We start from the raw sequence: 16,927 nt of genomic DNA on the forward strand, positions 1-16,927 counted from the left end.
GGTAGAGGAAGCACCTAGCCTTGCATAGACTTGAACTGCCAGTGGTGGTGGGGATATGGGTTAGGCCACCTGCTCAGAGAAGAAAGGGAGAGAGAGATGGGGAAGGACTATGGGAGGGGGTGACTGGGAAGGAGACAGTGAGCAGGATGTTAAGTGAATAGGTTAAAAAATAAAGATAAAAACAAAAACAAAACCCTCTACAGTAAGGGAGTGTTTAGTAAAAATATACTGGGGGAAGGGCAGGAGCCACTGGCCCCATATTTGCCATGCTTGGGACTGTTACTGTCCTTCAAAAACAGCCAGGAAAAAAAAAAGTTAAAATTTTACTATCAACCAAAACAGACAGCGAGAAGAACACTTGAAAAGGTTAGGTCACTGTCAAATGTCCAAATCACATCAGAACCTCACACTGTCACTTCTAAATTATCTTTTCTCAGCAGGGTGGAAATACAGACTCAAGCTTGCATCCAGCAGCTCCATAGCTTTGCTGCAGAGAATGCTTAAGTAACTTAATTCTTCTCACAAAACCTGATGTTGTTGGCAGCTTCTAAACTGGCTGGGTGCCCTGACATGAATTGCAGATTCTCTGTGCTCCTTTGGAGAGGAGTTTGAGGAGGTTGAAAGCAGATGCAGGCAGACACAGATGGAGCCCAGAAGCCAAATAGCATGAGGTTCCTCACTACTCCAGTGGGTTTGGCAGCTTCACACTGTTTTAAGGAAGAAAGGTAATTTTCTATAAAGTAATTAGATCATCACTTAAACCATCGCTGTGATTGTGTTTTGCTTTCATTAACTTTAGGAAGCGTCCTCTGAATATAGGTAAAATATTAAGCGCCTGATTTGTGAAGTGAAGGATTTGATTGTCTGATGTTTGAAAGACAGTTATGGAACCTGGGGGTTGAAAGCGATTATTTCTTTGGAACATACCTTGCCTTCTTTCCACAACCTAAGTCAGTGTCAACTTTTCCAAACAGGGAGCACAATGAAAGGCTGAGGTTGCCTGGCCTGTGCAAAACCTTCAAAGAATGCCAAATGTTCCTCTGTCTACCACTAAGCCTCCTCAGGCTGCCTTGGTAATCTTAGTAGGAACTCTTGTAGAACACCACACTCTGATTCCTGTGGCCGAATGCCATTGTTTGTAATTTCCCCCAAGGACAGGACTCAAAAGAAAGAGTTTCTTAACACATCTTTTATGATAGTCCTCAGTCTACTTTCTGTCCATGGGGGAAGTTTTTAAGTATTCTATCTCCAAGGTGTAAAGTCTACTGCTTCTGTAGTCTGTAGTAGCAAGTACCCATTAATTTATTGACTACTTGTTATACATGATGCTGGTTGTCCTTTGGGCCTTTCCAATTTTATCCCCTTATATTCAGAGACTGATTATACTGATCTACTGGCTAGATAACCTAATTCATATGGCAAAAATAATTTCTAGGAACAACTGAAGCCTTACCTGTACAGAGAAAGTTTAGAACTGTGTCTTGGGTTTTAGTTTTTGGTTGTGGTTATTGTGATATTTTTACAGTTGAAAGTACTGTGAGCGTTATAAGAGATACCCTAGTGAACACTGTGGCACTGCAGAAACTTAAAGAAAGATGCTTATACGGCTAAGAGAAGTGCAGGTCATCCACTTGGAAGTCATATGGACCTCAGAAAACGCTTACAGGAAGCCGTTTGAGGCACGGCAGGGCTTCACAAGGCAGACTGTGTGTGTCTTAGCGATGGTCAGAACCCAGCTGTGATCTGACAAGCAAGATCTGACTGTTGGGGGCTTAGCAAGCAAAGGTGTAGAGACTGCAGGCTGCCTTCTGCATAGGGTAGATTACTTTCGACCCAGCAAGCTCACACTTGTGCCTGATGCTGGCACAGGTGGCTTTAGCCCTCATGCGTTGACTGCTTGCTTACTTCACAGGCTCAGCATTTTCAAAGGAAATCTAGATGAAATAAAGATTTAAACTTAGGGGAGAAAGGAAGCAAGAAAGGAAGGAAGGGAGGAGGGAGGGAAGTAGGGAGGAAGGGAAGGCAAGAAGAAGGGAGGAGAGAAGAAAGAAAGAAAGAAAGAAAGAAAGAAAGAAAGAAAGAAAGAAAGAAAGAAAGAAAGAAAGAAAGAAAGAAAGGAGGGAAGAAAGGAGGGAAGAAAGAAAGAAAGAGAGAGAGAAAGAATGAAGGAAAAAAAGAAAAAAGAAAGAAAGAAAGAAAGAAAGAAAGAAAGAAAGAAAGAAAGAAAGAAAGAAAGAAAGAAAGAAAGAAAGACAGGAGGAAAGAAAGGAAGGAAGAAAGGAAGGAGGAAAGAAAGACAACATTAGTCCCTTATAATCTCTTTAAACCTGCTTTGTCATAACTTTCTGACCAAATTTGCTGAATTAGGGAAGCTGAATTTTATGGATACGTTAAACATCATGTGAGTTTTCACTTTAAATTGTATTTGTTGTGAGATTGGTTTTCCTAGAAATGTCAGAAGCTAGCTATACCCATGGACTTTCAACTAAACATACCTTGAAGAAGGAAGACACTAACAGACACTTGAATGAGGGCAGAGGAGAGTTCAAGAGGCTCTGCATCACCAGAGAAGGGACTGACAACAGAGGTATGGCTCTGCTATATCCTGTGCTCTGAGCATGTTTGTGGCAGACTGTCTTGATTGTGAACTGATATGGGAGGGTGCAGCCCACTCTGAGAAGCACCATTTCTTATAATAAATTTAAACCTGAACATAACAGAAAGAAAGCAAGCAGCTTCCCTCACGGCTTCTGCTCCAAGCTCCTGCTTCTCCCGTTCTGCCTTCCCTCGGTGACCGACCGCATAGAAGCATTAGCCACTGCAGTCTGTCCCTTGCCAATTTTTGTCAGAGTGATGTATTACACAACAGAAGGGAATTCAGAACAAGTAGACTGTCAAAAGTTAGAAATTCCAAAGTTTATAATTTTTCTACAGATATCACAGATAACATATTTATAAAACTGGAATTAATAATTTTATAAATATCAAAATACAAAATAGTTTGCAGGAAGAACCATTTCAGTGACGTGGAATTACATATCTTCTCCATTCATAATAAGCAGTGAAATGAATACATTTTTCATTCCTACGCCTTTCAATTTCTCCCTCCCTTGCTTTCTCCCTCTGTTTAAATATATATGTGCATATGAAGGGCATGAATTAATGTTTCCATATGCCTTTCAAACATCCTTGATATTATCCTTCCTCCTACCCACGCCTCTGCCCTAAAATCACATTCCTTTTTACACTAAAGTTCCTCCCCAATTTTCTCCTTCTATGTATACTACCTGTATTCTACTATGATTCTTACCCTTAAGATCTGTCTTTCCTCCATATAGCTAATGGCCTCTATCTAGTTTCCAGATGCTATAGGGATTGCAAGTTAATCACACAAATCCAAAGACTGTGCTTCACATCCACATATGTGTGAGACCATTTGATATTTGCCTTTCTGGGAAACCTAGCTCAATATAATGTGTCCAGTTCTTTATTTTTACCCAATTTCATGACTCATTTTACTATAGCTTTCTAAATATATATGTACACATTTATTCATATGAACTAGAATGAATTTATCCTATGTAAAGATGATTTACTGTTTTATATGATATTGAATAGCCTGCTAAGTAATCGTGTAAATGTAATAGTTTAACTAGAATTAAAATGTCAACATGTCTATTTATTTGACATACAAATTTCCATTATTCATATAATTCAACAATGGTCTTAAATTTTTTTAACAATTTTTCAACTATTCATGAATTTTACTATTTGATGATTTCATAACACAGATACTTGCCAAAAATAAAATACTTGACTAATGATGACAAATATCACTTTAAAATCAAATTTAATAATGTATAAATAAGTTGGAGGTATATATTTATATATTTAATTTAACAATATTGAGGACATCAAAATTTAAGCTTTCTTATTTTCCTAAGACACATGCCTTAAAAAACCAGACTGCATATGTAGCATATGTGTCACTAAAGTTACCCCTAAGTGACATCACTGTAGGTGACCTAAAGTATTGCTTGTTCTCCTTTAGTAACAGAAACCAGGCTTACAAGTGACTTAGAGAACAGAGCAATGTAAGTCTGGCTGGTTGCCTAAATCTTTACCTCTCCTAGACTGCTAAGTAAATGCTGTAATCAATAGTTCCTATTGCCTTAAATTATCTTCCATGTCTTCTCTCTGTTTTATTTTCTTCCTTTTTTTTTCTAGAAGTTATTCAAAGCTAGAAACATCTTAAATGAGTAGTTAGCTTCAATATTAGCTGGTACCACATTCAAAGACAATGAATTAATATTATTAATATATGATAATATAAAACAGTCATATTGATTAGAAGTAGCCTAGCTTATGAACGCATTTGATCAATGTAATGTCTTATGTAGAATAAAGTAATTAAAGTCTAAATTAGATTTGTTTAGCTTTAAGTGTAGTTTTGGTGGTAGCAATCTAATAGGAAGCTTTTATCTCTATTTTCGCTTACGGCCAGCGGGCCTGGCTTGAGCATTGAGTGGATACCTACCGGATGACCCATAAGGAAGCCAACAGACAACCAAGACTGCATGAACAGATTTAGGACATTTTCAGTCTCAATTATCAGTAGTGCACTGAAAAAGAAATGGATGTCTCTGGATCAAAACAAATACACAAAAGGAAAATACTGCAGTTGTTTTCTTGTTTCTCTTGTACCCGAAATCAGAAGAAACTCAAACATAAATCCCACGAAGTAGAAAAAAAACTCTGTAGAGAAAATAAGGCATTGAGAGATGAAAACAGGGCTCTGAGAAAAGACAACAAATTTCTCTGGGGAGAAAACAAAGCCTTGGGACGAGAGAATAAATCCTTTCGGATGGACAACCAGTTCATCAGGGAGAGGAACCGCATCCTAAGGCAGCAGAACCAGCTACTCCGGAAGGTGAAAAGGTTGATGTCAGAGAACCCAAAACTGTCCGGGGAAGAATGCAATGCCTTGAGCACAGAAGGAAAGTCTTTTTGGCAACAGAATCGAGCCATGGAAGCACAGATCACAGCTCTCCGGCAGCAAGAGAAAGCCTTCCAGAATGAGGCTAAGGCTCTGCATGAGGAGATCAAATCCCTGTGTGAGGAGACCAAGGCTCTGCAACACCAGGAAAGGGCTCTCAGAATGGAAGAGAAAGCTCTGATGAGGGATGGAGTGGCAGCGGAGCTGGCCGAGGCCCTGACCAAGGAGGGGGCTGCTCTGGAGATGGAAGAACAGGCTCTGTGGAAGGAGGAGCAGGCTCTCCGGGAGGAGAACAAAGCACTGAGAGAAGAGCATGGGGCTCTACAAGATGAAGAAGTTGCCCTGCAGGAAGAGGCGAAAATCCTCCAGGAGTGGAATAGTCTTCTTCAGGGGAAGATAACAAACAACCTCCCAGGGAAAATGCGAAACCAAGACCCAGAGAAGTGTGGCCCAAGAATGTAACCACGAAGTCATGACAATAATTGGCTTTCCAGAACATAAAAGTAGAATTCGATCGATCGTGTAACCTTCTTGTCAGAAGCCACAGAAGTTGATGCGCTCGATATTTGGTCCTGGAAACAAAATAAAGGCCTGAGAAATGAACTAAAATATATGCTTGCGGAGTTTTCTCTAAGTTGTAGATGATTGTCCGTAGCATTAATTAAACATCTAATGTGTAAGTTTGTTTTACCCCTTGAGAGACTGGTGGTGAATATCATAGACAATTGTAAGAAATTGATAGCCTTTTCCTTAAATTTGTTTTTTGTTTGTTTGTTTGTTTAATTATTGGTTTATTATGTTCATCACATTTGTGTAATCTCAGCATATGGAAAAAAAAAAGATACAGAAGGATCAGAGGGCTAAGGTTTTTCTTAATTATTCAATACTGATTTCAAGTCTGCTCTCCAGTAAACCCTGTCTCTGAAAACAAAGCAGCACTAGTTTTCTTTTATATATTAAATAGAGTAAGGAATAAAAATGTATGTAATATGTATATTGAAGAATGCTGCATCTGCCTCTTCATGATAGATATCTAGTGATCTTTAAAGAACTGAAAATGTGTTAGTAGAAAAAGAATTGATGTTCACAGTTTTCTTACATTTTACAATTTATTTATTGTATCCCTTTTACTTATTTATTTACTTCTTTTCAGTAAGTCTTATTAAATATATGGAGAAATAGCTTTCTAAAATACAAAAATACTGTTATGGGTTGAAATTTGAATATGTGGAGGAATTTCTGTTCAAGAGAAAATAAAGAGCCAGGCATAGTGGAGAAACATGCCTAAAATTCTACCATGTGAGAGGAAGAGGCAGGAGAAGCTTTGTGAGTCAGGTCAAACCAGTATAGTTCATTCAGATAGCCCCATCTGGGGTTACATAGTGAAATCCTGCCATAACAACCACACACACACACACACACACACACACACACACACACACACACACACACACACAGAAAGAGAGAGGGGAGAGAGAGACAGAGAGAAATTAGATACTTTCTCTTTCATTTTAGTAATGACAGTTGATTTAATTGTGCTTTTAAAAATATAATGCCTCTCTAGGGTTATGTGGATTCACTAAATATCTAGTTTCAGAACATTAGAAAAGAAGCTGTATACCATGTTCATTGCTTTAAATTTTGAAAACAATTTTACTGTAAATAGTAGTTTCTGCTTCTAATATATCTGAAGTGGCATCTCTATGATTGTGGGCTGTAAAGAAATGGGGGTATAAGAAAAGTATAAAAAAGGGAACACATTTATGCTCCCATATAAACAAAAAGATCTATGTACATAGAATGAAAACTGTGCCTCCTGTTTTTCTCTACATTGCTGTTTCAATACATTTACTAAAAATAAAATTATACTTCAAATTTAAGATACTATGGCGTGCTTTGACTCAAATACATCATTTGATTTATTCTGCTGTTTATCTACCTAAATTCTCACTGGTCACTTTTTCCACCATGTTTAATTTCCAAATTTGTGATCTGACCATGGAGAAAGCCATAGCATGACATGGAATTTAGACACATGTTTGGCAAACTTGTAACCAAGATAAAAATAACAAGTATAAGACTGGTTCTATCTCAGACACAGTTCAAGTGTTTGAAAGCCAACTGTTGAAACTTAGTCACAAGTGGAGAGGCTCTTTGGTAGTTGATATATTCTTATAGGAGATTCTTCACAGACAAGGGCCATAGTGCTTTAAATTACCTTAGAGTTGGCTGAGGAGGGCAGAAGGCATGCTCCCTCTGTGTGGAAACTGTTACCAAGGTCTTTTCCTCAGTCATAAACACCTCATTGTTACAACACAGGTAAAGAGCATAGGTCAGTTGAAAGTGAAGGTTTTAACAGGACAGTCCAACTTTTTACCAGAGACCCAGAGACCATACACAGACAAGTATATGCACAAATTGAACAAATAAAACTATAAAAGTTATGAGAAATTTTTGTGATAGGGTTTTTTTTTGGCCTGTGTTTTTATAACTCAATTGTATTTGTAGAATGTGAACTTTGTAGATGACAACATCTTAACCCCATGTCAAGATGTTGAAAATATACCTTAGGTTTTCAGTCTTTCTTCTTGTGCTATAACCTTCCATAACTCTAGATGAACAAGAACAAAAAAAAAAAGAGAGAGAGAGAGAGAGATGGTTTCCAGTAACTGGACTCTAATGGAGAAACATCAACACCCTTGCAGCTTAGTATATAGATTATACACAGTTATATTACATATACAACCCTGTAAAAGGTTGTTGTATACAATTGACCAAAAAGATAGTGTTATTACATAAACAAAGCCAAATGATGTATAAGATACATCTTGATCGAGAAGTCAGGTTGTGTAAAATTTCCATGATTACAGTCTCCTTTTGAGGGCAATCTTCAGGCAGTAAACATGGAAAGGAGACAGCTTGGTAGGAGTTTTTTTGTATGCACAGTTAGCATTCATATTCGGATCCCCCAAGGAACACCTGGCTCCTCCTTAGGGCTGAGACATTGGAGTGCTTCACAAGGCTGTGCCCATGAAAAACAACACACACTTACGCAGAACTTCACTCCTGGTGTTCTGCTCTTATAAATTAAATGTTAAGCTCAAAATCAGTATTTCTACGAAGTCTTGATGTTTTTCTACTACATCTTATAAGTTACAAATGATGAATCGCTTAGAATGCTTCTGTAAATATAATTTTATTTATATAGCATATTTTATTTTATATAATACATGTGTGTATAATCTATATTTGAAATCTTATTTTACTAACAGACACTATTCAAAATTTTCTACTAAAATTCTCATCACATTCATGAAATACTATACAAAGAACTATATTTGATAACGCAATTAAGTTGGATGTATTTAGGTAAACTGTGATTTTTCTTATTTTTACTAAATTTATGCTAACCTTGAAATTTCATGGTAAACACAAGAGTTTCAAGATAAACACAGTTCTAATATAAAATTCACTTGTAGTAAACTGACAGGATATGTTATACCTATGATTCAAGATGGCCCACCATTCAAGGCCACTTCTAAGGCCATCCTGGTACAGGAGAAACTACCACTGAAACAATAGCAATAAAAACAACACGACAAATGCGTGGAATATACTTACCAAGTTTTCTTGTAACTTGTAAGTGTATTGTTAAATGTGTTCTATAAAATGTTAATAAAATCTAAATAATGCAGAAATATATATTCTCTGAATTCCCCATATTATTTACTTTTGAAATCATCTATTTATGCAAATTTATCATCCAGCAGTTTCCTTCATATGTTAGACATGATAAATGTAAACTAGTTCCATATATTCAGTGGAGATATTAAATGGAGATGGCTAAAGCTCATTTTCTTTAAGGTTTCCAGAAGGACTAGTTATGAAAACTATTTCCACTGAAATTGCCCTTCCATAAGACCAGCAAAAGTCATGAGCTTGAAGATATACTAGTTTCCTAGATGCTGTCCACATCTTAGATATGGTAGATAATTGACTTCTGAAAGAACACATAAGGTTTTTTTGTTTGTTTGTTTGCTTGTTTTGTTCTTGTTTTTGTTATTTTATTTTTTTATTTTATTGTTTTGGTTATTTTATTTATTTACAGTCCAAATGTTATCCCCTTTCCCGATTTCCCCTCTGCAAACTTCCTATCCCATCCCTCCTCCCCTGCTTCTATGAAGGTTCTCCCCCACCCACCCACCAACTCCTATGTCAGAACCCTACAATCTGCCTATGCTGGGGCACTGAGCCTTCACAGGACCAAGGACCTCTCCTCCCATTGATGTTAGCCTATCCTCTGCTACATATGTGGCTAGAGCCATGGGTCCCTCCATGTGTACTCTTTGGTTGGTGTATTCATATTAAGCTACTGCTAGTAAAGGTGAAGTATTCCATCATTATCCACTTTTTTGGGAGGGGGGAAGGTACTCCATTATGCTCTCCATACACTCAGTTTTTCTGTTGCCGTTTGTTTGTTCTTTTTGTTTTTGTTGTCTTAATTTTTTATTCCTGATTTCTATATCATTTAGAACTTCAACACCTTCAAGCTCTCTTCTGCAAGATTCCTTTAATTTTCTTATGCTGTGTTGTTTAATTTGAAATAGCCTTCAAAGGCTTCACATTTGAATACTTGTCCTCCAATTGGGGGTATTTTTGGTATCACAGAACTTTTTAAGAGTTGGGACATAGCTAGAAAAAGTAGTTCACTTGAATTGGTCATGGGCACTTGAACTTAGCTGTCTGCTGCTTCCTTTCTTGCATTTTCTGTGTCTTGGTCTGATGCTGCAAACTGAGCTGTTGCTCCACATTTTCCAAGTCATAGAATACTCAAACCTCTTGATTCATTAGATAAAAGAGATCTTTCCTTCCATAAGCTATCTGGTGTTTCATCACAGTGAAAGCAAATTCCATCCATGCATCCATTGTATATTTCAATGATATCACCAAATGGTTTTCTTTTCAGGGAAAGACTTAGCCAAAAGAGCTGAGATCTGTTTCTTATTCCTCTCAGTGTGTTCTGATAATGTATTCTGTTTTCTGTGAGGATAACAGTTTCCGCGAAAGCAGCTGATGTTAGATGTTACTACATTAGATCCTGCATAAGTCATCTTCAGTCTATTGTTCAGTCTTTCAGGCAATCTAATCTCTGTAACAGCGATGGGAATATTGTTCTGGGTCTTTATTCTAATCAGACATCTTCGATTTCACGTTGCACACACATGATTGCTTCATCACTATGGTATTCACGTTTGTTCTTTGATTTTACATTATAAAATCACAGGTATTTCAGAAGTACTTTAAAATATTTGTGATTGTAAGGCTTAGCTTGAAATTAGAAGTGTGAATTGCTATGGCCACCCTTCTTCTTTCCCTCACTTAGCCAACTCCTGTAGAATCGAGCTTATTGGACCAACTGCCTCACTTTGCAACTTTAGCTTCTCTTTTCTCTCTTTCCTCATCTCCAATTCTGGATTATTATAATGCCTAATTTTTTTATTTCCTTGATTCACTCTGATATTCACAAATTTAACAAATATAGACTGCTGATTTCTTTGTGGCTGTGTACCTTAATTTGAATTATCAGAGCAGATGAAGCTGGTGAAAAGTGATAAAAACGTGACTAAAAACCTGGCACAAGGCTAACACAAATATGATAATATGAGCCAGAACCATTTACATTAATACTCAAAATAACTACTGGCTAAGATTTAATTTACCTTAAAAATATTTTTAGGAACATTTCAATCCTCATTTTACATTAGAAATCTCAAAACATACAAAAATCATTAAGTTAGTTTATTTCAGATTTGAAACCATAAGATTTGGTAACACACTGGTTCTTCAACATGTACAGTATGTCCCTTCCACACAAATATTGAGCTATAATATTATATAATTACTGAAAGATTTTAAATATTCATATTTTTAAATTCAATATCTTTATACTTTTCCTGCTTTATTATACCAAATAGCTATCATTTTAAAGCATTTTATTTTATACAGAAAGGAGATATAAAGAATATAGCACTTAACAAGAAGTTTAAATCAAATTTTTGCTAGCAAATGTGTAAACTGTATTACTAAACCCAATAATTTTTCTTTCTTTAACTTCAATGTTATCTGTATAGCTTAGAGACCTTAATTAACTTCTAATAAGGTAGACTTATGCTAAGAAACTATACATGATACTTTATTTGTCCCTAAATTATATTCAGTAATTAAATAAAATCACTCTCCCTATTTCTTGGGACATGTAAATGAAATTTTATAATTATTTTTTTTAAATAATGAAAAAAAGTACAGTAAAAAGAGAATAACGTCTAGTTTCAAATAGAGATTAGAGTTCATAAAATCAAAATAAATCTTTGGTTAATTCATAACCTTTTCATTTGAATATGCATTGATATACAAGGATGTTTACTTTGTCTACTTGTATTTATTTTATGTGCATTCATTCTATGGCTGTCTGTGCATATCACATGGAGCCTGGTGCGTACAAGATGTGGACTTGGATCTCAGATCCCCTAGGATAGGAGTTTTATATCAAAGTAAGACAATGGATGAGCTGCTGAAAATGGACCAAAATCAACAACCTGCTTTCTTAATCATCTGAGCTGTCACTTGAGCTACAGTGAATGGATTTTGAGCTTTGTAGGGTTTTGTGCTTTGTGAATTCTATGATAAGAATGTTTATGTTCAACATGTTTAAGTGCTAGTTTAATTATATTTCAGTGTTCTTTGTCAGATACATGATTTTTTTTCTTATTTAAGTAACAAAATTATAAGTAATATAATATAATAGATAAAATCTAACACATTGGACAAAACAAACAAAAAACATGAAGAAATATCTTAAGAGAAGGCACAAGATACAGAGACCCCCTCGTTGGCACACTTAAGAATGCCAAAAAAACACTAAACAAGGAGTAATAAAATATACCCAATGAGAAAAAAATACACGTATTTGTAATAACTTATGTAATTTAAAAAGCCATGCCATAACATTGTGAAACAAGGAACCTTCAAATATGCCACTGAGCCCACTTGCTGTTACTGAGGTCATTCGAGCTTACTGCGGAGCATGAAGCTTTGTGTGCCCAGTGAGACTTCTTTGGAGAAAACTAAGCTTTCATTTGTAAGTGGTTATAAATAGGAGATTTTTTTGCAAGATTAGGAATGGGGGCATGTGGCCGTGCCTTTCAGCTGTAGAGCTCCATCTGGTGTCGATCAATGGCTGCCCTGTTCATGCTGCCTCAGAATTTGTGAGTCAGGTTGATTTAGATGGCCTTGTTTTCCTGTTATCCTCCATCCTCTCTGGATCTTACATTCTTTCTGCTTTCTTTTCTGAAAGGATGCCTGAACCTTCTGGGGAGGGATTTATTGCCGACCTTATTTTATGACTGAGTGTGCCAAGGTATTTTTCAATTGACTTAATTGATCTGATTCTTAATAATAAACCAATCATACCATATACAACAGCCTTAACTATTTTGACGTCTTGTTTCTTGAAACAGGTTGTTGCCTATTCTATCAGTGAAACTGTAGAGATTTCTTGCCATTTTAATGTTACATTAATTTAAAAAAAATAAGATTATTATTAATAGTATTTAGTAACTAGCATCTTTACCTGATTTGGCACCCACATATTAATTATCATTTCTATTGCAATTAGTATTAATATATGATTTCATTTATAGAAAATGAAAAAAAGGAAAATAAGTGGAAAATGACAGGCTGAAGAGGAAATTTAGACTAAATTGGGAGATATTTTATGCTCAGTATACTACCCTTATGTTTAACAACTACTATGGGACAGACTGCAATGCTGAGAAAATGGTTCCCTATGGCTCCCCAGGGCGAAATCATTGCACTGGTAGAGAAATAAAGAAGTATTACAGCTGTCAGAAATAATTGCCTTTATAATGAAAGAATCATGACAAAATATAGGAAATTCTCATTGAAAAACCAAAATGACGACTAATTGGTTCAATCACTAAAAAGAACAGTTCTTGCCATTTGTTTTCCTAACTAAACTAAAAAGCAGGATTCACTTATCTTTTCTAATCATATTATTTCTGGAAAAAGTCAAGACAGAGCTACCCCAATCATGTTAAAATGTTCCCAACTTTAATTTTTAAACCATAGGATATATATTTGAGACAGCTATGAATTAATATATGTAAATATACTGTATCTATACATATTTTTCACTTCCTAAAATGTATCCTGCATATTTAAAGGTATATTGCATATTTGGATGTCTAGAAAATATGATTGCTGTCATGGCATAGAGGGGATGTGGGAATACCAGTGAAACCATTTACAATTCAATGAAAATAATTTCCAGCTAATTAAAAAAATTAAACCTTCTAATACATTTGAATTAACTCTCACAAGGAGCCAAAATGAGCACTAGCTAATTCTCCAATCCACTTTCATGACCACCACCAAATCAACTTTGACATTGTAGACTTTACTATAACACCAATATTTTTTATCCCTCTGTATGTGCCCTCCAGGTGCTCACCTGCAGAGAACCAGCGTAACCCACTGGCCTTGATTTGTCTAGGGTAATGTTTACAGTTGATTCCAGTTGTCACCAGCAATTACCATGTTCTGTTCCCCTCCCACGCTGGTTGGGTTAATTTCCTGTAGATGGGGGAAAAAACAATAAAACACAGAATATGTATACTCTATGAGTCAGTACAGATGCATCTAATAACCAGTGGGGAACATGAAACTCAACTGGAAGCTTAAATTATCAAACCATTAGCTTATAAACTGAAATACATGATCATAGAACTTAATAACTAATGATGAACTTGCTGCAAAAGGTCACTGAGATAATTAATAAGCCTCTTATAAGGCAATTTTCTTATTTATCTCTATTATGATCATATACATTATATCTGAATGTTCTTAAACATTTATACACTTAACATATATCAGTTGAAAAATTAAATGTGTTATATTGTGTGCATTTACAGCAATAAAATCTACTTAAATATAAAGATATAAATTAGATAATTACATTTTATTATATCATTAGCAAAATATCAGTTAACTAAAGGCTTTCAGGATAATACTGAGCACCCCTATTTAAACAGAAAGCTAGAGCCAGGACTACAGTCCAGTGAATAAACATATTTGCTGGCAAGAAAGCCTGACAACCTGAGTTGGATGCCCTGAATGCGTATCATGGAAGAGGAGAACAGACTACCCCAAAGTTCCCACTTGCTTTCATAGACACACCACAAAATTGTATGCTCTCACCCCGCTAATAAATTTAATGAAAGAAAATTATACAAAAGGAAAGAAAAATAAATCAAACGATATTGTTTTAGTATTTATCTCGGGAAAATTCTGACAACCATGATCTGAAAGATGATTTTTAGTATATTTCACAGAAGTTAGAAAACATTCTAAATTAGAAAAACCTTTTTCTGGATTATCTAAATGTCATTTTTTTCAGAGGAGATGACAATTATTTACTGGATAGCTTGACACTCTGTCACTTTACAGAAGCTACTTATGGAAAGTAGACTTTAGTCTACTTATGGATTCTATTTTTCCTAAATTAGATATGTATGATGTTGATGGTATATTTAGAAATTAAGTTAAATGCCACAATTTTCAGAATCATAAATTAATGACAATTTTTTTCTATCTTTACCTCTCTATGTTTTCATGTTTATGCATTACAGCACTGGAAATGGACTCAGAGTCCGCACATGCCCACAAAGCTCTGTGTCATTGAACTACATTTCCAGACATTCTGTGTTTGCAACTGTTAAAATTCCTACTTTGTTTGCCAGGGACAAATTAAAATGCAGCCTCTTATTTGGTAAAATATAAAGTTCAGAATAAGTTACACATGAGAATGTGACTATTTCTACTAAATTTTTTAATTGGTGTTCTTTAATACATGGGGCATAATGAGTAAACTGTCTCCACTAGCTTATTTTGTGAGACACAGTGAAGTTAACCTACCTGCCAATATTGCCATCTGTAAACACATAACTTTATATGCATAAAGCCATTTTAAGGTTGTTGTAACAAATTAAGAAAAAGGAAACAATAATTTGGCAATATTAAGATTTGAGTAATCTGTTTTTCTTTTGACATTTTTTTTTCAGACAGGGTGTATGTAGCCCTGGTTAGGTTCAAATGCTTTATATAATCGAGCATATCCTTGAATTCTTAATCTTTCTGCATGCATCTCTCAAGCTCTGGGATTACAGGTGTGAAAGACCTTCCATGATTTATGTAGTGTGAAGGATTGTGTCAAGAAGTTGTTTATGATAGGCAAGAATACTACTAACTATTCTGCATCTTCAATTAAATCTAATTAGTTTTCAAAATGTTCATTCTTCAAGAATAGTCTGACAGATATGGCTGTCTCCTGAGAGGCTCTGTTAGTGCCTGACAAATACAGAAGTGGATGTTCACCGCCATCCATTGGATGGAACACAGGGTCCCCAATGAAGGAGCTAGAGAAAATACCCAAGGAGCTGAAGGGGTTTGCAGCCCCCTGGAGGAACAACAATATGAAATAACCAGTACCCCCAGAGATCCCTGGAACTAAACCACCAATCAAATCACCAAGAAAACACATAGTGGGACTCATGGCTCTAGCTGCATATGTAGCAGAGGATGGCCTAGTCGATCATTGATGGAAGGAGAGACCCTTGGTCCTGTGAAGGCTCTATGCCCCAGTATAGGGGAATGACAGGGTCAGGAAGCAGGAGTGTGTGGGCTTGTAAGCAGGGGGAGGGGAGGGGGAGGTGATGGGGGTTTTCAGAGGGAAACCAGGAAAGAGGATAGTAAACAAAGAAATTATCTAATTAAAAAATACAAAAAAAAGAGAATAGTCTGACAAACAGGACTTTAACATAAGATTTTGTGGAGAGACCTTTTAACCCATATCACTGTAATAATATATGTGAAATAATATATGACATAAAATGTGTCAATGGAAAAATATAGAAACTTTATACACAGCATTTGTAATGACGTCTATATTTATAACTTAGAGAAAAAATCTACAATTAAATTTTTAGCATTAACAAAAAGGATAAACAAAGATTCAGGGAGAAAATTCTAACTCACCAAATACATGATGAATTAATGTACAGCCTCCTGATAAGACAATTATTGTTATGAAAAAAATGTGAAGAACATGAAGTACAAAAGAGAATTGAGCAGAGAAATGATCATTCTTGACCAGCAATGGGTGGCTGACTCTTGTGTCTCCTGAGAGATGATATTTATCTAGCACAATTAAGAATCTCTTGGCCACCATTGCCTCCCTTGGTCATGTTAGATTTTCTAAGATATCTCATTCTGTAGAGAGGGATGGTATGTTGTTTTTCTTTCCCATCTGGTCCTGTGCACTTAACATCTGGAACCTTTCTTTTGGCATCTACATATGGCTGATATTACTGCAGAGATAGAAATCCCAAAGCATCAGGTGGTTGTACTGTTCTGGGAAATGGAACCTCACTGCCTGGCCCATTACTCCTAGCTTCTCAGACGCCTGTAGTACTTGCATCAGGGAATACGCCAACAGGGCAGCAGGAGATTCAAGCTAGCAGCCTGTTCAGGAACTTCTGCAAATTTCTGGGATGTAGATAGTCCTGGGAGAAATGTTCCTGAACCAACTGGCAGCTATCACTGTTGTAATTATTCAGGGTAATTAATTTGTAATTTTGATATACAGACTAAAATATCTGCTAAGTCACAGAGTAGAATGATGAAATATTGAGGATGGTGGAAATATTAATAATACAAAATACTATGAACTGGTGCATGTGGAGTCACGTGACATTAATATGAACTGGGTTGCTGTTTTATAGCTTGGTCTTTTGTCCCACAAGGGGACAAAACTGCTTTTTTTCCAAACATTCCAGGTCCTAACTCTAATGCTAG

At 36.0% G+C, this 16,927-nt stretch overlaps 1 protein-coding gene across 1 annotated transcript; it reads left to right on the forward strand.

Moving 5' to 3' along the window:
• Positions 1 to 4,070: 4,070 nt before the first annotated feature.
• LOC110309532 (coiled-coil domain-containing protein 70-like) lies at positions 4,071 to 5,605 on the forward strand. The gene is made up of 2 exons (XM_021182260.1): positions 4,071 to 4,094; positions 4,505 to 5,605. Exon 2 carries the CDS (start codon positions 4,634 to 4,636, stop codon positions 5,456 to 5,458), a length of 825 nt encoding a protein of 274 aa, XP_021037919.1. The 5' UTR covers positions 4,071 to 4,094; positions 4,505 to 4,633; the 3' UTR covers positions 5,459 to 5,605.
• The last annotated feature ends 11,322 nt before the right edge of the window (positions 5,606 to 16,927 follow it).

This window comes from Mus caroli, chromosome 14 (assembly GCF_900094665.2).
Source record: "Mus caroli chromosome 14, CAROLI_EIJ_v1.1, whole genome shotgun sequence".
NCBI lineage: Eukaryota > Metazoa > Chordata > Mammalia > Rodentia > Muridae > Mus > Mus caroli.

What these genes read in the sequence shown, in the direction of transcription:
- LOC110309532 (XM_021182260.1), top strand. Translation starts at nt 4,634, where the DNA reads ATGGATGTCTCTGGATCAAAACAAATACACAAAAGGAAAATACTGCAG.